The sequence below is a fragment of the Camelus bactrianus genome, chromosome 16 (assembly GCF_048773025.1).
Source record: "Camelus bactrianus isolate YW-2024 breed Bactrian camel chromosome 16, ASM4877302v1, whole genome shotgun sequence".
NCBI classification, from domain to species: Eukaryota; Metazoa; Chordata; class Mammalia; order Artiodactyla; family Camelidae; genus Camelus; species Camelus bactrianus.
The window spans coordinates 29954716-29976668 of record NC_133554.1 but is presented as its reverse complement, the minus strand read 5'-3'; the positions used below and the strand labels follow the sequence as shown (position 1 = coordinate 29976668).

Genomic DNA, 21953 nt, shown 5'->3' with positions numbered 1-21953 from the left:
AATGATCCTGAAACCATCACCCTCTTCAGGTGGCTGAGCCTCAGCAAAACCAGCCAAGGTTGGGGGTGGGGGGTATATCTCAGTGGCAGAGCGCGTGCTTAATGTGCATGAGGTCCTGAGTTCAATCCCCAGTGCCTCCATTAACAACAACAAAAAAAGAAAGAAAGAAAAGAAAAAAAAGCCAAGTTATTCCAAGAAGACAGGAGCTGAGGCGGTACAGGGCGCCAGGAGCAAGGGGGACTGGAAGAAAGCAAAGCCCCAGGCCCTCCTTTACAGGGGGTTGGAAAGGGGAGAACTCTAAAATTGAGTTAAGAGGAACTATACTAGGTACCTTAAAGGGTCGTAGTGAGGGGGGCTCTTAGGCCCACCTTGGTCAACATCTTTCACTAATCTGTTCTCTACCTTTCTGTCTCAGACAGTTTTGTCTTCATCCTTCTCCATTTCCCATGGGGGTCGATGGGGCTTGCTGTTTGCCTGGTCTGTTGAGGAAGGACGTTCTGGGCACAAATGAGAGTCTTTTGTCCAAGACGCTGGGAGCTCCCACTTTTATGCAGAAATGGTTTGAGACCCCAAGGCACTGGGTGCTGCATCAGATGTCAGGAGCACATGAGAACACGCTGAGTCTCTTAGGAACAAGGATCTCTGAACTGTGGGCGGAACTCACAATGGGGGGCTTCAGTCTCCCATCTTCTGCTTTACTTTTTTTAACTCAAGTAGAGTTGATTTCCAATGTTGTGTTGGTTTCTGACTTACAGCATAGTGATTCAGTTTTATATATATTCCTTTTCATATTCTTTTTCATTATAGGTTATTACAAGATATTGAATATAGTTCCCTGTGCTCTACAGTAGAACTGTACCTTGTTGTTCATCTATTTTATATATAGTAGTGTCTGCAAATCCTAAACGACCAATTTATCCCTCCCCCACTTCCCTTTTGGTAACCATGTTTGTTTTCTATGTCTGTGAGTCTGTCTCTGCTTTGTAAATAAGTTCATCTGTATCATCTTGTTAGATTCCACGTGTAGGTGATACCATATGATATTTGTCTTTCTCTGTCTGACTTACTTCACTCAGTGTGATCATCTCTAGGTCCATCCATGTTGCTGCAAATGGCATGATTTCATTCTTTTTTATGGCCGTCCCATCTCCAGCTTTCAATGATCTCTGGGTTTTAAGGGGGTTGCTGAGCTGGAAGGGCTGTGTGAAAGAGCTGCCGAGAAAGAAGCGGTGGAGATAACCCGCTTCTAGAAGCTGGGGACTTCTATGGAGTTTCCTGGCCATGGGATGCCGTACTGCTGTTCTTATAAGGACCACAGGCATGAGGCAACTGAAGTGGCCTAAAATGCTTCACATTATACTGATCTCAGCGTTATCCATCCTCCTCTGGGACCAGGGTGACGTTCGATACTGAGAGGGGTGTGGTCGCACCTGTCACCATATTGGAATCTTGGAGAAGGGTCTTCATCAGGAGAGCCAAACGTCCCACTGTAGACCTCTAACCACCCCCAAAAAGGGGCACAGGGGCCCTGTCATCCCCAGGGTCATACCTGGTCACACCTCCCCCATTTATCTGCCAAGAGTCACCGCTCTCCACCCAGCAGAGACACAAACTGCCAATACCAGAAGGGAGCTGGTTAGGCACGGAGAACCAGAGCAAACACGCTTTATTGTTCCGCCACAGAAGCCCTCTACTGCATTTCAGAGCCCACTGCAACAGCACCCAGGAGGAAAACCTGCCCCAGGAGGCAGCCTGAGAACAGAGATTCTGGCCCCCATTGAAACCACGAGGAGCTGAGGCCTTCAGGGGTGGCCAGCCTTAGCGACTAGCCTTGAGAAGGGTGAAGGCATGTGTTCACCGTGAGCCTTCTCGGCCAGGCCCGGGCCCGGGCTCTGCACCAAGACAGGGGGTTGGGCTTTAGGGTTAGGCTTGAACAGAGGCCAAGTCCGAGCCCTGGAGACAGCAGCCTTGGCTTTCTGGGCCAGCCACTCTTAGAAACGGCCCCCCGGGCAGGGCACACAAATGGGGCGGGGGCTACAGGTTGTGCGGGCTAGGCCAGGCCCACAGGAGGCCGCAGGAAGACAGGGGAGGCCTGACTTGGCAGGTGAGTGGTCAGGGGCACACGGGTTACAGGGGAGCCTAGGAGAAAGAAAAATGTCAGATCAGGACGATTTTTCAGTTGCTGTTTTCAGTAACTCAGAGCATCTTAAAAATCACCTAGTCCCACCCCCTCAATTTGCCAGTGGGGAACCAGAGACCCAGAGGGACAAGGGACTTGCCAGGGTCACGTGATGAATGCATAACAAGACCTGAGCTGAAACCCAGGGCTTCTGACTCTGAACGCTGGGCCCTCCCCCGGCACCAGGCCATGCATCTGGAACTCTGCAGGCCGTGTTCAGAAGACGGCGATACTCACTTGCCGTCCTCGCTCTCCAGCAGCCCCCGGTACGTGTTGATCTCGCCCTCCAGCCGGGCCCGGACGTCCAGCAGCACCTGGTACTCCTGGTTCTGCCGCTCCAGGTCACTCCTGATCTCCGCCAGCTGGGACTCCACGTTGGTGATCAGGCCCTGCATCTGAGCCAGCTGGGAGCCGTAGCGGGCCTCCGTCTCCGCCAGGGTGGATTCCAGAGCGTCTCTCTGCGAGGGCAAGGAGTGTGGAGGGAGGACGGTGGTTAGAGGTCAGAGAAGAAACAAGGGGGATTCACCTCATCCATCTGGGTCCCCGGGAGGCCTCAGGATCCAGGAACAGAAGTTCAGAGAATCACTTGAAGCCTGGATGAACCACAGTCAGACATCCTGTGTGAGATGAGCCAAATTAGCCCCTGGAGCCTCCTGATCTAGCGTAGCTCTCCTGTTAATGATATCTCTGAGTAACTGATAATTACTCAGAATGAATCTGCTCACATGAATTCAGGAGCTGCTGTCAGGCCACGTCGGGTGCTACAGGTCTCCTGTCTTTTCCCACCGGGACATTGGTGAATGAGGGCTGGCCCCTTATTCCCTCTTCTCTGCATGAAAAGCCCTGGCGCTCAAGAATTCAATCCCCTGGAGCCTGCCCATGTGATCAGAACACGGAGGCTGGGGGCTCACATGCCACTTGGCTGGGTCCCAGAGCAGCCCCGCGCTGGCCTCGGGCCTCACCATGCTGTGCTGGGCCTGCAGCTCGATCTCCAGGGCATTGACCGTGCGTCTCAGCTCAATGATCTCCGCCTGGCAAGACTGCAGCTGCTCTGAACTGGACACCACCTGCTGGTTCAGCTCCTCGGTCTGAAACAGACACAGGCAGGACCCGGTCAGGAACACTGGAGACTCAGCTTCAAAGGCTGACAGAGGCCACTTAGAATCATGAGCCAAGAAGATTACCAAGTCCAGCCCATTCATTCCACCCTTGAGGACATTGTGGCTTTCAAGACAGCACCCTGCCCAAGGTGCACTGTGAGTTGGAAACAGAGCTGGGACTCAAACTCAGGCATCTTGATTCAGAGCCCCAAGGTCACTTCTGTGACCCACCGTGTGTCTCTGGTGCACACACTGTTTCCAGGCACCTACCTGGGTATTGAACCAGTCTTCAGCATCCCTACGGTTATTCTCCACCAGGGTCTCATACTGGCATCTCATCTCATCCAGAACACGGTTCAGGTCAACAGGTGGGGCCACGTCCACCTCAACGTTGAGTCTATCACCAAGCTGGCAGCGCAATGAGTTCACTTCCTGTGGCACAAACCGAGGTCAGTGCCAGCTTTCACAGATCATTGCCCCAATCACCCTCCTCCCCCATCCTCACCTGAGCTCCATGCTCACCTGCTCCCCCATCCTCACCTACGCCCCATGCTCACCTGCTCCCCCATCCTCACCTGCTCCCCATGCTCACCTGCTCCCCCATCCTCACCTACGCCCCATGCTCACCTGCTCCCCCATCCTCACCTCCTCATGGTTCTTCTTAAGGCAGAGCAGCTCCTCCTTCAGGGACTCCACCTGGGCCTCCAGGTCAGCCTTGCACAGAGTCAGATCATCCAGGATCCTGCGCAGGCCATTCATGTCCGACTCCACCAGCTGCCGCATGGACACCTCTGTCTCATACCTGGCAGGCACATAGTGGGGCATCTAGAGCTGTTTTCCTTTTGATGTCTAAGTCCAATCCCACCCCAGATTGGCCTGGTGCTGCATATCCTGCCTTGTGCCTCAGTGACTCAGTGTAGCCAGAACCCTGAGTCTGAGAATCACCAACATCCAGCTCTACCAACACCCAACCAAAGGGCACAGAGGACAACTCACTTGGTCCTGAAGTCATCCACGGCCAGCTTGGCATTGTCGATCTGCACAACCAGCCTGGCGTTCTCTGCCTTGGTGCACAGGGTCTGGGGAAATAAGAAAATGACTTCAGTGAAAGGAAGGACATTCTTCTAGCTGGACCTCCCCAAAGCTGGGGTGGGCTGCCTTTGGAGCAGGGTTGGGGTGGGGGTGTTGGTCATCCATCCCTGGGCTCTTAGCAGCTGAGGTGCTGCAAAGCGTTATGGGCATGCTGTAGGGATCAGAGCAGGACAGCTGTAAGGTCCCTTCCAACGCAGTGCATCTGAGATGTGCAGCCTGGGTCACAGAGAGGGAGGGATGGAAACACTGCAGGAAAGACCTGGTGTGGTAGCTACCTCTTGTCTTCTGCTCCCCCAGGCCCTCAGGGGACTCAGGGCAAGTCATTCCCAAAAACACACTCTGTGATTCCCTGGACACAAATGGTCCCTCTCAGGAGTTAGCTAGGATTTCGGGGGATGTGGGCTGGGCAAGAAGGAAACTTCTGAGTTAGTTACAGACACCCTGATCTGCACCAAACACATCAAATCTAATCCCCTAACCTTAAAGAGAGAGAGAGAGAGAGAAGGCAGGTATAGCTCAGTGGTATAGTGCATGCTTAGCGTGCATGAGGTCCTAGGTTCAATCCCCAGCACCTCCATTGAACTAAATAATCTTAATTACCTACCCCTCAAAATTAAAAACCAAAAAACAAAGAAAAGAAAAGAAAAAAAGTTAAAACTCAGAGAAGCTGTTTGTGTACAAAAGGTCCCACAACCAGGTAGTTTCAAGCTCTAGTTCCACTAACTGTCACCTGGATCACCTTGAATAAGTCAATTCACCAGCCTGAGCCTCAGTGTTCTTATCTGTAAAATGGGCTAATGATGGCTCGCCTTAAGATGATTGGGTGGAGCCAATAAGGGCCACCAAGGTGATCAGGCTTTGTGACCCCATAGGAGCAGGGCTACCAGTCCAGGGCTGGTGGCACCAGGCTCCCAGGGCAGCCAAAGCTAATCTGAACCTCTCACCTTCTTCTGAAGCTCCTCGATAGTCAGGAAGTAGGACTGGTAGTCAGGGCACAGGTAGGGCACCTGCTGCTCACACCACTCCCGGATGCGGCTCTCCAGCTCCGCATTGTCCCGCTCCAGCTGCCGCACCTTCTCCAGGTAGCTGGCCAGGCGGTCATTCAGGAACTGCATGGTCTCCTTCTCATTGCTGGTGAGGACACCCTCCCCAAACCAGCCCCCGGCCATGTTGTAGCTGGTGGTAAAGCCCCCGGAGGGGAGGCAAAGAGTGGGGAGGCAGCTGGCAGCCCTGCTGCTGCTCCTGCCCAGCCCAACTGAGCAGGCAGAGAAACTCCGGGTCCCCCGGGAGAGGCTGGGGAGCTTGCAAGAGCCGCCGGAGTAGATCGTGGACACACGAGCGGAGCCCCCACCGGTCCTTCCTGGGACCTTGAGAGACCCTGATGAGAAGCTGGCCTTGAGGCATTTGGCAGCCATGGCTTCAACAGCACAAGGGGTAGATCTTCGAGACCAGGCACCCCCAATGCAGAGAAGCAGCGTCTCGTCCTGTGTTTATATCTCTGCCCCAGTGGGCGTTGGCTGGTACAGGGTGTTTTCTCCTCGTTAAAGTTAATACCACTTTCTATCAGAACCCCTCATTAACCTGTTATTTAGCTTCCCGTGAACATTTCCCGGCCTCATAAAAAAGGAGCCCCACTGGACCAGCAGCTACATCGAGACTCATCTCCGCCACCCCGTGTCACCGGGAGGACCAAGTCTCTGTTCATCAAAGGGGCCTGTCATCAGCGCCCAGACCTCAGCCTCCTTCTTAAGAGGTGTGGGAGTCCACACACTGTCTTGACTTTCTCCAGCATTGTCTCCTTTTATGAGCCCAGGGGAGCAGAGGAGGCCTCAGGCTGGCTCCTGGGAGACAAAAGAACAAGCAGGGGTGTTGCAGGAAGGCACACAGAAGGTTCTAGAAAGGCCTAGGAAACTTGTCTACGGTGGGACCAACCATCCCAGTTTCCCCAGGATTGTTCTGGTTTTAGGGATAAAGCCCCACACCCCAGGGAACCCCTCAGTCCCGGGCAGAATGGGATAGTTGGTCACCCAGATACAACAGACCCTTGAAGGACACATCCCCACTGCCCTTCTTGCCAGGAAATCTGCTCTGTTGTGTAACCTCAGCCAGCCAAAAAGACTGAAAGGTCAGCTAACTGCGCACCTGCTCATGCTGACACCGCCCGTGGGTTGGAAGGTCTGTCTTCTCAAGCCCTGGTTGGAAAATAGGAAAGCCTTTGTTTCTGGTTGTCCGGGGAGAGGGGAGTGGCCTTGATTCACAGGCCTCCCCAGAGGCACACAGAGCCTGACCTTCAGAGTTTCATCTCTGCTGCAGGAGTTGTCTGGAGTGAGGCCGAGAGCCTGGCAGGGCTAGGTTTTTATTTTTCAGCAGGTCCAATCTGCTGAGCAAGTGAGACCCTGTAGAGGGGCCGGGAGCTGAGCAGAGGGGAGGTGGAGCCAGGGATGGGGGTCTTGCCCTCTGGTCTGCCCTGTGGTCTGGGGTCCTGCTCACTCTTCTGAGGACAAGTAATAGCTTCCCATCAGGAGAGCTACCATCAGCCATGCACCGTGTCAGTCCTTACGTTGCTCTGTGAGCCCGAGTGTATCATCCCCATCTCAAAGCCCAAGGAAACCAAGACCCAGGGGAGATAAGAGCTTGCCCAAGTGTCTGCAGCTACAGAGCCAAGCTGTCACCCCAAGTCTGGCCTGGCCCTCTCCACTATACCACCCACCTCCCCCTCTGCTCTAGAATCCCATCCCAGGCTGCTGGATGTGGTGGGGCTCCATGAAGAATGGAAGGGACACGATTGGATGGGCTCCAAGCAGGGGATGGCCAACAGCCGCTGGGGGTGCCCCAGGAGAAGCAGCACAGCCTTGTGATAATGTATGAACTCTGTGGGTTCAAATCCCAGCCCCACCACCTACCAACTGTGTGAATTCACTCCCCTCTGCCTCCTCTGTTTCCTTCCCTGTGAAAATTGGAAAGGGATGATAGGACCCACTTCCTAGGGCTGCTGTGAGGACAACATGAGTTTGAAGCATCAGAACAGCACCTGTTCACGCTAAGTGCTTGGTCATGGCAGCTGCTATGGTCGCCCGTCCCCACATGGGTGGAGGCTTGTCCTCAGATAGATGATGCTAAGCAGCTGTCATTAGGGAGTGTGGATGGGCTCTGAGCACACAGGCCACCATCCCACGGGCCAGGTGCTTGTGTTTGGGGCCCTTGGATATAAAGCTCCCGTGAGTCACCGTGCCCTTCCCATGCCCAGGGGTCTGGTGTGAGCGGGCCCGCCCAGCACAGTCCCAGGGCCCCATTGGCTGCCTCAGCCTCTCTCTCCTGGAAATCCATGCTCCAGTGCAAAGGACGCAGCTGAGCCGAAAGTCCGACTGCACCTCCATGGGTGGTTGCGTTTCCCACCCGTAGTGGTACGGGCTCCACCCCAGCCCTGCTGAGCCACAGCCTCCCGGGGAACATGCTCTGGCTCCACAAGGGCCACCCTGGAGCCACAGGGTCCAGAGAAGCCACAGTAGCCAAGGTCTGGGAAGCCCCATGCTGTTCTACGGGGTGCAGGGGTTCCCAGGCAGGGCTTCGCACCTCTACTGCCTGGAAGGGGTTCCTCCTCGCTGACAGGTTAACAAGGGGGCTAATGGAACCAGCCATCATTCACTGAACTCTCTCCATGCCTTCTCTCTTTCACTCCTCACCATAGCCTCCTGAGATGGCATTGCCCCTATCCCCATTTCGTAGATGAGTAAACTGAGGCTTGGAATATTTCAGGAGCCTGCCTGAGGTTACACAGCTGGTGAACAGCAGAGCCGGCAGAACCAGCCTTTGTGCAGCCATTCAAGGTGCATCTTTCCTTAAGCCCCCCGCATGCCCTACCACACAGCTGTAGGTAGTGAGGTGCCGCCTCCCGGTGTGGGGAATGCTTACTTGAATCCTCATAGTCTTCCCAGGGAGACCGAGGCCCAGGCCTTCCAGCTCCAGACACCAGGCCTGCCCCACTGCCACTGGGGGCCCAGCCCCAGTCTGGCCTTCTCCCTCGAGCCTGCCACCTCCCCCAGCCCTGCAGTGCCTCCTGGCTCTGAACACCCACAGCGGTGACCAGAGGTTGCTCCACTGGCCCTCCATTCACCGATGTCCTCTGATTGTCTCGTGTTCCGGCCCGCTCTGCCCAGGGAGACTGTAAGCTCTTGAGGGCAAGGACTGACCTCGTACTTCTTATGAAACCTCTGTCATGTGGGACTTTTCGATGTTTCATCATGTATGAATGGATGGATGGGTGGATGGATGAATGGATGCTTTGCCTAGGGGGAACTGTGCTTAGTAAGGAGGCAAAGAAAGGATTTTTTGAAGAGAGAGGGAGAATAGAAAGGGAGGGAAAGAGGAAGTAAGGAGAGAACAAAGGAGGAGAGAGTGGGGAGGGAAAGAGACTTCCAAAGGCAGCCTTACTATCTCTACTCTCACAGATGAGGAAACTGAGGCTCGATGACGTCAAGCAATCAGGCATCCTTGTGTAAATGCCACACCCGCCCAGACTAACCGACCCCTTTGGCAAAGAACAAAATGTTCTTCTGGGCCAAAAGCCAAAGGGAGACAGACCCTAAGCCAATGCAGTGCTGAAGGTGTGGTAAGAAGTCTCGATAAGTTTTTTAGGTAATTTTGTAACACATCAGTAATAATTTTTATAAGGAAAACCCTTTTTGCGCTGTTCACCCAGCACCCCTCCCTCTCTCGTCTGAGCCCTTGTTGTGTGATGCCTTGAGCAGTAATATTTTGAAAGCTATTAAGTAGCGCATAAGTTATTCTGGTTTAGTTCCATTTTTGCTTAGCAATCTTTTTAACAGAATAGAATCTTACTTAGAACCCCTTATCAGTAAGAATGAATGTCATTTAGTAAGTATCCTAATAATTTTTCCTTCAGGACCTTCGCACTCTGCTCGGATGGGGTCCGTGCTGCCCCCAGAACATGCCACGGATACACTTGGCCATGTCCTAAAGTACCCTTTTCCCTCCTTCTTGCTTCTGCCCATCCTTCAGGGTTCCCCTCAATTCTGAATCTCCCCTAAAGCCTCCCCTGGGCTTCCCAGCTCTCGATGAGCTCTTCCCTCCTGAGAACCTGAAAACCAGCCCCAAATCCGCACCTGCTGTCCCTGGGGCTGTGTGGTAGCGTGTGGGGGGTATCTCACATCAGCAGCTGGGAAACAGTGCCTGTTCCCCACCCTATGTTGCAGCTGTTTCCCGCACCCCTGCTTTCCCTAGATAAACACACACATTAACATTTTCCATTCACGGGATGTTCAGTCCTTATCTGGTGATGGATTCATTGATCTGAGTACGTGAGAACAAGAAAGACAGCCAGATAGCAGAGGTGGAAAGTACAAACAAGATCAGACTGCGTTGAAAGTATTACGTTCGTTCTGGGGAAATTTGATAAAATGGGATGCTTTAGATCATCTCTCTGTTGATGTCAAGAAAAGAGCAATGATGTAGGAGTCAAAACACCTGAGGAAGGGTCAGTCTGCCACTTGCTGTGGCAAATGCCCGCTCCAAACAGCATTGAACTGCTGAACAGCCGAGCTTGCACGGTGGCTGGAGATGTAAACTGGAACTCAGTTAAGGGTAGGTGTGATGTTGAGAGCACGGGATCCTTAACCAATGCAGATGCTCTGAACAATTTGATAAAAAGCTAGACAAAGCGACATAATGTGCCGCTGACACACAGGCTGATTGAATGCATGCAGTGAGGCTTTGGGTTTACTCTGCTCCGAATTCACCCAACCCCACTTCCTGGGGTGCTTGGCCCAGGCTGGCTGCTTGGAGTTTGCCTCTCTGGTTGACCCTGGAACCCCCTCTCCTGTGTCCCCAGGGTCATAGGCGCTGGACAAGGGAGGAGAAACTGAAGAGAAGAGAGTGAACCACCAGATCCAGGCAGGGCTCCTGAGGAGGATGGCCTGGGAGTCTTTGCCTCTTCTGAGGCTGCCCCAGGTGGTCGCCATGGGCAGGGCCAGGCCTGTAGGTTATGGCCAGCACCCATCCCGACTGGGCCAGCATCTGTTCTCGTGGACTGGGCCCTGAGATTTCCCCATTATGAAGTATTTTGATTCACCCTATCACTTCCTCCCACTCAGAGCCAGAGAAGATAAACCCGAGACCAAATCCTACACCTTCACAGCAAGCCCTGATCAGACACCCCCACTAACCAACCACAGAGAGTAGACAGAGGCCAGTTTGCTATGCCAAGAGAACACACTTTATTGGGTAAATTTCCAGGGAAACCTAGTTTTATGTGGCGTAAAAGCGGTTAAGTCCAGAAACTTTTGGTAGAAAAATCTGCTGAGCCAGGGACTGTGGGTTGGGGGGGGGGGGGTCCCTCTAGGGTAGAGGGGGTTGTGAAGAACCAGGAGCCACAGGCGTGTCCTCCTTCCTGTGGGCCAGGGCCTGCCCCTTTGGGCCAGGCGGCTGGTTACAGCGGCTGCACACGCTCCCTGGAGGAAATGACTTTCCCATCTCTGATCTCCTCCGTGATGGTGCGGATCTGGGTGCTGAGCTGGGCAGCTGGGGCGCAGGGCACAGTCGGGGCACAGGGCACGCTTGAGACATGAGGAACTCTAATGGCAGGCTTGCACTCCGCGGCACAAGGGTGGGCAGGCAGCCTGAGGAAAGGCGATCATGTCAAGGTGGGTTTGGCATTGGCTACTGGACCAACATTAACAGTAAACAGATTTAGCAGGTCAAGTGAGATAGGCAGGTGACAATGACAAACAACTTCAGACCGTGCCTCTGAAATCCCAGTTTCAGAGGGTTTCAGGGACGAAGACCACAAACTCCCAGTCACAAACAATGGTGGGAGAAGTGCTGTGAGTGGGGCCAACTTGTCTCACTGCAAATGCCCGAAGCCCAGGGCTAGAAGGATCTCTCTCCAGGGGCTTTGATCAACCCCCCTTCATCTGTGCAATAACCACTTCAGGACTGATGCCCTCACGGCGGCACTGAGGGTTGGGTCCCAGTGAGCCCTGTCCCCCAGCGGGGACCTCCAGGGTCCACCCGCCTCCCCGAGCCACTCACCTGCAGTCTTCTCCCTCCAGCAGGCGGCGGTAGGTGGCGATCTCCGACTCCAGGCGGGCCTTGACGTCCAGCAGCACCTGGTACTCCTGGTTCTGCCGCTCCAGGTCACAGCGGATCTCGGCCAGCTGGGACTCCACGTTGGTGATCAGGCACTGCATCTGGGCCAGCTGGGAGCTGTAGCGGGCCTCTGTCTCCGCCAGGGTGGATTCCAGAGAATTCCGCTGCAATGGGAAACAGGAGACACTGCCAATGGGAGGGAATCCTACCCAGAGACACACAGCCCTAGGCATCTGCAAACGGCTGGTGACCACGCCCCAGGATAACTGAGACTGGTGGATCGAGGGGGCCTGCCATGGGCTTGGGCAGCCACGCAGGCAGAGGCCACTCACCATGCTGTGCTGGGCCTGCAGCTCGATCTCCAGGGCGTTGACATTGCGTCTCAGCTCGATGAGCTCTGTCTGGCAGCACTGCAGCTGCTCCGAGCTGGACACCACCTGCTGGTTCAGCTCCTCAGTCTGAAAAGCACAGAGGCCCCAGAGCACGGTCAGAGCAAGTGAAGCTACTGTCAAGGTGACCCCCACCCCAGGAGCTTGTCCTGGGCTGCCCTGGCCCCACCTGGGTGTTGAACCAGGCCTCCACGTCTCTACGGTTATTCTCCACCAGGGCCTCATACTGGCATCTCATCTCATCCAGGATCTTGTTGAGATCCACTGGTGGGGCAGCATCCACCTCCACATTCAACCGGTCCCCAAGTTGGCATCGAAGTGTGTTGACTTCCTGCAGAGAGGAAACAAGATGGTGTAAGGCTGTGAAAAGTATGCTCGTTGCAGGTTCCACTGACCTGGGTAAAACCTTTCCTCCTTCAGTTGCCAGCTGTGTGACATTAAACAGGATGCTTAACCTCTCTGAGCCTCAGTCTCCTCATGTACCTATACCAACCTCCTCAGAGGATTTGGAAGAGTGAAGCGAGATGATGCAAACACCAGGCAAGCTGAATCTGTATTAAGCACTGCTGTCCAAATGGAGATTGAGTGTCCCAGCCAGGAGTCTGGTGACCTTAGGCAAGTGACTTAACCTCTCTGTGCCTCAGTCTTCTCATCTGTCAAATGGAGCTTGTAATAGCATATACCTCCTGGGATTATTGTGAAGATGAAATGAAATGAGAATGAAATGCAAAGTGCTTTCTATCATTCCTGGCACAGAATGAGCCATCACATTTAGTGATCAGCTGGAGTTACTGTGGAGGTGGTTGTCACAGGTGTTATGCCCAAGGGTCAGCAGTGGCTCCCACTGGATGGGAAACATCCGGAGGTTGCCTGGCACCAGCCTCACCTCCTCGTGGTTCTTCTTGAGGCATATCAGCTCCTCCTTCAAGGACTCCACCTGCATCTCCAGGTCAGCCTTGCACAGGGTGAGCTCATCCAGGGTTCTGCGCAGGCTGTTGGTGTCAGCCTCCACCAGCTGCCGCATGCCCAGCTCCGTCTCGTACCTGCACACACGAAACCCTGCCGAGTCTGTGGCAGAGCAGCCATACCCAGGCCAGGACCCCTGCTCTTCTGTCCAGCTGCTGCAGCTGATTCAGGGTTAGCAGCAGAGTGGTCCTTTCCCTTGACCCGGAGGTGGTCCAGAGCCAGTGCCGCATTGCCCACTTATGGCTTCATCTGGCCTCACTCCCACCTCCCCTGCTCCCAGAGGCGGGTGGGGACAGAAGCAAGGGAGCAGCCCAGAAACCTCCCCTCATCAGGCCACTCACTTGGTTCGGAAGTCGTCAGCCGCCAACTTGGCGTTGTCAATTTGCAGGACCAGCCTGGAGTTCTCAGCCTTAGTCAGCAGGATCTGGGGAACAGGGTGCTTCCCATGAGCTAGAGAAAGCCCCAGGGGAAAGAGGAGAGCCCAGCTCACAGATTCCATGCTCCTAAGTACCACCAGCACCTTTGGCATGTCCAGCTCTGAGCCCGGAGCCCCAGTATGGCGGGAGCATCAGTCCCAGGAAGGGCAACAGAGGAACATCAGTGACCATCAGTCCTGATGTCTGCAGCCCCCAGAGTGACGCAGTGGGATTCACCAGGGAGAGTGGAGAGAACCAGGCCAACGTGGATTCAGGTTCTGCATCCAACACTGATAAGTTGTGTGATCTTAGGCAAGTTGCTGAATCTCCCTAAAATTCAACTTCTGAATCTGTTAGATGGGCCCAGCGATATCCATCTCTCCAAGATGAGGAATAAACAAGCCAAAGGATAGGAAGGCCTCAGGCACAGTGCTTGTCTCCAGTAGGGACTTGGTGCCATGTGTGTGATTGCCCTTCCTACAGCTGAGAAGGGTGGGGAGGAATGGCTGATAATGGCTCACAATCAGCAGAGAGGTCTGGGTCCCCAGGAAACCAAGACCCTAGAGAGAAAACCTTACCCTCAAAGGAGAGAGAATCCCTTAAGAGCTACAGTCCCATCTGGAGTGGGATGAGACAGACCCCTCCCAGGGTTTGGGCTGCTGGGCTGCAGAGGGGCCAGGTCCCCATTACCTTCTGCTGGAGCTCCTCAATGGTCTTGAAGTAGGACTGGTAGTCCGGGCAGATGTACGGGATCTGAGCCTCGTACCACTCCCGGATGCGGCTCTCCAGCTCCGCATTGTCCCGCTCCAGCTGCCGCACCTTCTCCAGGTAGTTGGCCAGGCGGTCGTTCAGGAACTGCATGGTCTCCTTCTCGTTGCCATTGAAGGAGCCCTCGCAGAACCAGCCCCCGCTCCCAGCAAAGCCAGAGGAGTGGTACCCAGAGGACAGATAGGAACCCGGCAAGCAGCTCCCAAAGCCAGAGAGGCCCAGCCTGACGGAAGAGGCTGACCCCGAGACACCAGCCAGACCGGGGACCCTGCAGGAGCCCACAGAGCGGACAGAGGACACCCGAGAGATGCCGCCTGCTGTGCCACAGAGACCCCTGACAGACCCAGAGGAGAAGATCGGGGAGCAGAACTGGGTGGCCATGATGCTAGCAGAGGAAGTTGGCAGCTTAGCCGAGAGCTCAGGTTCTGGATTCTCATGGCCTCTCTGGGGCGTTTATATACACTCTCCGTGGGGTGTTGGCATGTTACTCTTGGGAAAGCCTATTCCTAATCCGGGACGCTAATGTCATTAGAATGTGATTTTTGTTACCTATCCAGAATCCCTTGCCTTATTAAAAAAAAAATGTGGAATTTAGTTTGCTAAGTCAGGACTCTCAGCTGTTGTCATTTCCTAGCCAAATATGAATTTTATTGCCTCTTCAAAGTCTTTGCACCACATCCCATAAATTGGGAGTGGCCTCACGAATGACACTTGGTACCTGCCCTCTCTGTGTACCTTCCCCTGAGGAGCCCGGTCTGCCCATTTGTCACCTCTGTCCACTACCCCCACCTCTCCTAGCTGCTCACCTCTGCCTGGGCCGCTGGGATGGTGAGAAGGCAGCAAAGGAAGTAAAATTCATGGAGCATCTGTCATGTGCCAAGCTCGTCATTACTTCATGTGCACCTCACCACAACCCTGGGAGGGGGCCAATATTGAGGAAACTGAGGCTCAGAATGTTGGTTTTTTTTTTTTTTTAATTAAAAAAAATCTTGCTCAAGATGAACAGGCAATGAGAACAGAGCTTGGATCTGAAACCAGGGCTCTCAGACCCCAAGTCCCATGCCCTTGTCCCACTGCTTCCCCCACACAACCAAGGTCAAGCACAGGCACCCAGAACATAGGGATAGGAGACCTAGGTTCAAATCCTGGCTCGGCTGATGATCTGCCCTGCAACGCTGAGCACTTCCCTCCCTCCCTGGCATCCTCAGTGTCCTCATCGGGACCGTACAGATCGTGAGCCTGCCCCGTCTGTTTCACACAGATACAAGGAGTGTCAAACAAGGACAGAAGTAAAAGTGTTTTGAAAACCAACACACGTTTTGGTTAGGCTAAGAGGATTGTCTTTGATGGTGGTTTGTGGCTGTGGCGAGCAAAGGATCATGGCTGTGAGTTCTCAAGTGGGGCTGCTTTAGAGGGCAGTTTCTTTTGTGGGCCCCCAGTTCCCTGAACCTAGGAGGGTAGAATCAGGACCCTGGACAGCCCACTCCAACCTCACTGGTGCCTGAACAGGTTTACAGAGGTGCTCAATGCAGACAATTTGGACAGGGAAGGAATAAGAGGAACAGATGACACACTGCCAGAGAGTTAAGCAAGCCGGGAGGAGAGCCTGAGAATTACAGACGAAAGGTAAATTTGGTCTTCCGCCCTCAAAGTGGGCTTTCCCAAGGCTTGAGCAGCCTGCTCCCTCTTCTCCCACACAAACACACAGGGCAAGGCGGGCGTTTATAGATGCAGTTACATGCTTCTGAAGTTGTAATTTACCGACTTCTTAAAACACTTTATGAGCTTCTCTCTGAAATTACTCAGGAGGGTTGGCTGTGGTGCACATGCCTCGCCCAGTCCAGTGGACACCTCAACAGGATGCCCAAGAGCCATCTAATGGGCTCCCAGGGGTGCATGTGCTGCGTGTCCCCTCCAGCAAGGGCCTCAGGCATCCAGAGCTTGGCTGCCTCCACAATGTTTCCTTATGGCTGCCCATCTTCCCTGCCCTCCCTGCAGGGCTGAGGGGCTTCCCAGCCTTAGCACTGTGGACCTCGTAAACCACATTATTCCTTGTCGTGGGGGCTTCAGTGTGAAGGGTTAGCAGCATCCCTGGATTCTATCGCCGGATGCCAGGAGCAACCCCCTCCCCTAGTTGTGACAACCAAAAAATGTCTCCAGACACTGCCATATATCCCCTGGGTGGCAAAACCGCCCCAAGTTGAGACCCACCGGACTGTCAGGACAGGGACTGGGGCTCTGACCAGACCTCCTGTAAGTGCCTCCTTTGTTTTCTGAGACAACTAGTGTGGCACCTGGCTATCTCTGCAGGGCCCATTCAGGCAAGTTCTGAGCACACCATGTCCCGACCCACCTCATTTGTGGCCCAGCACACTCGTCCTGAGGGCAGCCCCTTCCCCGCTCCTAACGTGGCTCTTCTCTGTTTGGGGTCTCTAAGCAGCTGGACTTCTGAAGTTAATGTTCCCATTTTCTTTTTTTTAATCCCTCCTCTGTACAATCCATATTTGAGGCTGATTCTAGGTTTTTCTCAGGGCAACTGAATGAGCAGGTGTCTGCTACCCCAGCTGTGTTCCCATCACTCAGCCCAGGCATCAGGAGGCCACCACAGGCCAGAGTCCAGGCAGGTGTCTCCAGGGCTGTAAGGAGAGGCACATACCTCTCCCGGAGCAGGTGACAGGCTGGCCAGAGAAGTTCTTTCAGTCGCCCTTGGTCCCCTTTCCCATGGTGCAGGCTGCAAGGCCACCTCCTGGAAGGAAGTGCAGAGGGGGCCTCAGGGGAAGAAGTCCTCTGCCCTCTTCTGCCTCCGGAGCCTGGACCATCACTGGATGGAGCAAGGCCCAAGTGGAACAAAGGTTCTACCTGGATCAGAGGATTGAAGCTGGGACTCACAGGGCTGCTCACCTCCCAGGCAGCTCAGCCCACCCAACCCCACCTCCCTTGGGTGTCCAGCCCTGGAGAAAATCCTCCTGTTCAGTATTAAGTACGTTGGGGGTGCCCATTCACCAGATTTTATTTCAAAATAGGGTCCTGTTCCGAGACCCTTCTTTCTAACGTGGGTCAAAATTACACTGCCCCAAACTCTCTGTGTGAGCCCCATCCACTCTGGGCTCCAGAGCCCTGATCTGAACAGGAAGGGCCCTTCCATCTCAGACAGCATAGAACGGGAGGCCCAGGCCATCACCCACAGCCACCGTTCCTTCTGTGTCACTGACCACAGAACAAAGAGGAGTTACGGAGGCTCAGCCCGTGGCACAGTTGGGTTTTCTTCTATACGGAAACCCTCAGGGACCTCTGTCTCCCTTTGCCTCCAGGTCTACTGTATGGCCGTTAGTGTAACTGACACCATCTTGGAAACTTACAGTTTCTCCTGTCTTCCTGCTGACCCTACCCAGGACTGTACTGTGAAGTGAATCCCTTCTCTGTTGTCAAGGGCTTTGTAGTTAATATTGTTTAATAATCATTAGGACCAGGCGCCCTCTATGCTCTGTTGGTCCCCAAACAATGATGAAAACCTTTGCCAACATCTTCCCAGAGCCTATGAGACTAGTTATCCATTCATAAATGTTGGAATGTCCACTCTGTCTCTGGGCACCTACTCGCATACACTAAGTTAACTGTAAAATTGTCCCAGTGGCCCCTCCGTGGTGCAGAGTGCAAATGGGATCCGTCCACCTGATCCCACCTTATGCATAAGTTGCCCTGTAATACACAGATACATTGATCACATGGAGCTGCCTGCCTCATTTTTCGGTCTCAAGATGCCTTCTCAGTTCAGCAGGCACTTCTCCTTCCCACCATCCTCCAACACCTGCACACCAGGAGGACATGATGGCACGACTTCCTCCTGGCCTTCCTTCATAGGCAGAGGCAACATCAACCCACCTCCCAAGGCTGGTCCTCAGAAGGGCCCATTCGGAGGTGCAGTGTCACCAGGATAGTAAGCAGGCCTCCCAGCACATCCCAGCTGAAATGACATATCTGGCCCACCGAGCCAGCAGAGACTTTGCAGAAGAAGGGCTTAGAGAAGTGTCTGGCTGGACAGCAGTGGCCCTGGGCCTGGACTCAGCCAGACCTTGGTTCAAGCCACTTAATTCTTTGGGCCTCAGTTTTCCCAAAAGGTGAGTAGAGCTCTTAATGCCACATTCCCAGGACTGTGACAACTAAATTGAAACCTGCTTGATAAATAGGAACGCACATCACTAATTTAGGAGATCAAAACTCTTCTTCCAGCCCGTGTAGTCTGAGCCCCAGTTGAACACTGTTTCCAGGGTACAAACGGCTTGCCCTGGTTTCATGGGCTGCTGATTCAGAGACCTGACCCAGCTGTGTGAGGAAAGGCGGCTCCTGAGACTGTGTCCAGGGCTGCAGGGGCCCCCTCGGCTGGGACTTTCTGGCCTCTGACCTTTACTCTAGAAGATCCCCGAAGCCCCCAACTCCACCTGCCACAGAACAGGGGCTGGCTTTGGGGCTACAGAGTGGATAGGATGCTCTCTGACCACAATGACCCCAGCTAGGGGGAGAGGGAGGAGGAGGGACACTGCTGCAGGGACAGAAAACACCCCGGCTTCCCCCAAGCCCACCTTGGAAGGCCACCATGTTCAAAACCAATCACCAAGTCTGTGGTTCCTTTTTAGGTGAAAAATGGCCTTCACCCTCAAATGAGCATCCACCTGAAGGCCAAGCTTCCTTGTGGGCAGAGACCCAAGAAACCAAGCCTGAGTCTCCTCTCCCCAGCTCTGAGCTGTCCCTTCAAGGCAGAAGGCACCAGGCGCAGCCTGTCAGTGTGCCCAAGGCGAAAATGAGTTCTCCAAGCACGGCCCCTCTTCCCCTGCTCCTCTGGGCTGTGGTCAGAATGTGCCAGCCACCATCACCACCACAACCACTGTGCCCCAGTGGCATTGGAGAAACCAGACAGTGGACCACGGGGCAGCCTGGCCACCCAGTGATCATCTCTCAGAGTGTCCTGCTGTCTTAGGCTTTAACTTCCTCATCGTCTCCTGTTCCATCTTTGGCATCCACCCCCACACGTCCTGCAGAATTTCCCAGCACAGCAGGCATCTAAGAAATGCTGGTCCTGTGTCTTAACCTCTGTAGACGCCTCCCCAGAGCCCACCCATCCAGAGGGACCCACACCGGTCTCATTCCTCTCAACACAAGTACCAAAGAATTTGTTCTCTTGTACCAAAGAATTTGTTCAAGCAACAGAGGACTCAGGACTCCTGGCCCCTCCCTGAAAAACAGGGTTACTGCATACTCTGTATCAAATAACCACATCAAACTCTCCTGCCAAATCTCCTGCCAGCTGATGTTAGATTCGAGTACAGACAGGCCGTAACAGGTACACAGAGTTAAAGAAAGCATTGTGGGAGGGGGAAAAAAGTTCAATTAAGACATTTCAAGCCACTGATTTCATTGGTCCAAGGAATCAGAGAAAGGTCACGCTTGTTCGGTTTTGATGGTGGAAGACTCGGGGCGGTTTGCAAACCTGCTAAGGGTAAGGTTGCCCAATGGAGCAAATAAAAATACAAGCAACGTGTGGGACATACTTATACTAAAAACGTATTCATGGTGTCCACAACTGCAATTTAACGAGGCGTCCTGCATTTTCTCTGGCAATCCTCGGTGAGGAAGCATCACTGGTTGAGAACCTTGGCCAAACAGGCGCAGCTGTTCCTTCCCTCCTTCCCCTGTGATTTGTCACCATGACTGGAGGGTCTCAGGAGCAGATGTATGGTGACTTTCTGCCTTTTGTACCCCAATCTCAGTGACTGCCGTTTTTACCCTCCCAGGCCCAGCAAGCAGAACTCAGAAGAAGGGCGCTAAGTTGTCCCTTCTCTTTCCTGGCCACCTCGGTGACATTCCACCCTGATGGCAGCTGCTGGGTGACTCAGATCTTCCTGGCAAGATTTGGCAAGTCCCTCTGGGCTCCATTTCCCACGCCCCCCGCCTGTGCCCCAAACTTTCGCCTCCCCCCGCTCTCACCAGGCCTCACCAGACTTGAGACAGGTTGAGTGCACACTGAGGGCTTTCCTGCTCTCTGGCTGCCCCTGTGCAGGGCCCAGAGCCTGTGCTCGGGGCCGCAGGAGAGCAGGCAAGCTGGCCACGGCTCTTGGCTCCTCCTGAGAGTCTAAGGGATCTGCAAGGCTCCTGGGCACCCAGCTTCCCAACATCCTGCTCTGTGGATGGTCCTGAATCCCCACTGGGCCAGGACCTGACTGTGGTTAGGCTTCAAAACTCCCCCTTTCCTAGGTCCAGAATCACCCAGGAACTCTCCTCTCTTCCCAAATACAAAGGTCCTTTCTCCTGCCTTGGGGTCTGATTTTGGCCATAGTCTGGGGCTCCAGGGTTTGGCTCCAAACTGCTCTTGCCACAGGGGAGGCCCAGAGACCGCCCTGACCCCAATCTTAAGCCATACCTCTTGGGTTCTCTGCCTTTCAAGTCCCAGGGCCCACTTCCATCTCGCCAATGGGCCAGCTCCTCCTGCTCCGACTGACCACTCCGGTCTGGAAGAGTTCAGGGCCTCCTGCTCAGATCCACTCAGCCCCTGACTCCCCCCACCCAGCTTTTATGGAGATTTCCAGAGCTGTCACTGCTCTCCTTGATGTGCTTAGAGAACCTGTGATTTGTGGGAGACGCACAGCCAGGTGCCTGAGGAGAAGACGACGGTGCCTCAGTCTCCCGCGTCCCCTTGATTCAGGTACCACTTAACCGGACCACAAAGCGAATTCCCCGAACACCCTGTTTGATTGGATTCCGCCGTCTGCATTTTCAGGGCCTGGTGTGCAGTCAGCCTTACTATCATCCTGCTAACGACAGTGTGTCTGCAAACCAGACTGTGGGCTCCAGGCAGTAATTAACTGTGCTTTATACTGGGGATTCTACTTTCAAATTCATCTGAGATCCCTGGATGAAAGAAGCCACAGGGTTATTATGACTGTTCATAAAAATGGACCAGAAGAGTAAAGACCGGCTCTTTGCCAGCTCTCCCAAATCCCCAGCCCCGCCAGCAGGCGCCCACCCACATGGTCCCTCCCAAACACTGCAGGAAGATGGAGAGTCTGACGTGTGCCCAGCTCTCTGAGAGCCCTCAGATACGCTGCTCAAAGGGATACAACCTGCACACCCTGCTCCACTCCAGCCCCCAAGATTCCTGGGAACACCATCCAACAGGGGGCAGGTCCCAGCAGCCCCGAGAGGCACTGACTCAGGCAGGAAGAAGAAGGGCCCAGCCGCTGACATGGGGAATCTGGAACAATGCATCATCACACCCCATCGACCACAGCCCTCCCGTGACATCTCTTCCTCCTCTCCCCTCAAGCGAGATCCCCCCTACCAGGAAGCCCCAGGCACCCTCATCTCATATTCTGGATCTTCTGTGGCCCCTCAAGGCTGCCACCCAAAACAGAGGGAGAACAGGCAACCAAGGGTCTCAGGGCCACAGCTCCGCATCAGCTGTGCCCTGCTCACGCACTGCCCAGCTGCCCCACTCGAGTCTGGGGACTGAACAGAGCCTCATGCTGGGACCAGGCCCAGGTAGGACCGGGTCTAGTGCCCTGTCCCTCCACTCTGTGTCGCAGCAGGTGGCCAAAGAGGCACTTGCTTTCTGGAGTGAGCCTGCCCCCTGCAGGGCCCAGGCAGGACACACAACCCCATAAGGGAGGGCAGAGGTACACTGGTCAATACACCCAGGGTGGAGCTTTGGAGAGAGGGAGGCGCCTTTTGCTGGGGGTTGAGGGAGAGGGTGACTGAAGCAGCTGGGAGTCACAGGGCTGCACAGCAATTAGCCACCTTTGTGCAGCACCTGCCATGGGGAGGCGCTTCCCTCCACAGCTCTGAGGCACTGAGACGCCACGGGCACATTCCACAGTGATGTCTTTGTCCCCTAAGCCTTGGGCTTAGACGAGAGCCTCACTTCTGCCCCAGATTCCAGAGCTGAACA

General features: G+C 54.4%; 2 protein-coding genes and 1 non-coding gene across 7 annotated transcripts; 1 reads left to right on the top strand and 2 right to left on the bottom strand.

Annotated features, from left to right (window-relative positions):
* Positions 1–68: 68 nt before the first annotated feature.
* On the top strand, positions 69–140 carry TRNAI-AAU (transfer RNA isoleucine (anticodon AAU)). Its single transcript has one exon. It is a non-coding gene; the product is annotated as a tRNA-Ile (tRNA).
* A 1496-nt stretch (positions 141–1636) lies between these two features.
* Positions 1637–5850, bottom strand: KRT35 (keratin 35). The gene is made up of 7 exons (XM_074342822.1): positions 5316–5850; positions 4276–4358; positions 3925–4081; positions 3550–3711; positions 3142–3267; positions 2417–2637; positions 1637–2139 (listed from the first exon to the last, which is right to left on the bottom strand). Exons 1-7 carry the CDS (start codon positions 5784–5786, stop codon positions 1992–1994), a joined length of 1368 nt encoding a protein of 455 aa, XP_074198923.1. The 5' UTR covers positions 5787–5850; the 3' UTR covers positions 1637–1991.
* Positions 5851–10568: 4718 nt separating this feature from the next.
* Positions 10569–20551, bottom strand: KRT36 (keratin 36). 5 transcript variants are annotated; one of them, XM_045505106.2, is made up of 10 exons: positions 20430–20478; positions 16671–16760; positions 14821–14929; positions 13937–14520; positions 13172–13254; positions 12751–12907; positions 12034–12195; positions 11808–11933; positions 11419–11639; positions 10569–11006 (listed from the first exon to the last, which is right to left on the bottom strand). In XM_045505106.2, exons 4-10 carry the CDS (start codon positions 14393–14395, stop codon positions 10817–10819), a joined length of 1398 nt encoding a protein of 465 aa, XP_045361062.2. In that variant the 5' UTR covers positions 14396–14520; positions 14821–14929; positions 16671–16760; positions 20430–20478; the 3' UTR covers positions 10569–10816. The 5 variants fall into 5 exon arrangements, with proteins under 5 accessions (XP_045361062.2, XP_045361060.2, XP_010966332.2 ...); XM_045505104.2 differs by having other exon boundaries at positions 14821–15620; positions 20430–20477; XM_010968030.3 differs by having other exon boundaries at positions 13937–14929.
* Between the last annotated feature and the right edge of the window lie 1402 nt (positions 20552–21953).

Coding starts and splice junctions, on each gene's coding strand:
- KRT35 (XM_074342822.1), bottom strand. CDS start 5,786: ATGGCTGCCAAATGCCTCAAGGCCAGCTTCTCATCAGGGTCTCTCAAG. Junction 4,359..5,315: donor TCGAGGAGCTTCAGAAGAAG/GTGAGAGGTTCA, acceptor TTATTTCCCCAG/ACCCTGTGCACCAAGGCAGA. Junction 2,140..2,416: donor CTGGAGAGCGAGGACGGCAA/GTGAGTATCGCC, acceptor TCTTTCTCCTAG/GCTCCCCTGTAACCCGTGTG.
- KRT36 (XM_045505105.2), bottom strand. CDS start 14,395: ATGGCCACCCAGTTCTGCTCCCCGATCTTCTCCTCTGGGTCTGTCAGG. Junction 13,255..13,936: donor TTGAGGAGCTCCAGCAGAAG/GTAATGGGGACC, acceptor CCTGTTCCCCAG/ATCCTGCTGACTAAGGCTGA. Junction 11,640..11,807: donor TGCAGGCCCAGCACAGCATG/GTGAGTGGCCTC, acceptor TTCCCATTGCAG/CGGAATTCTCTGGAATCCAC.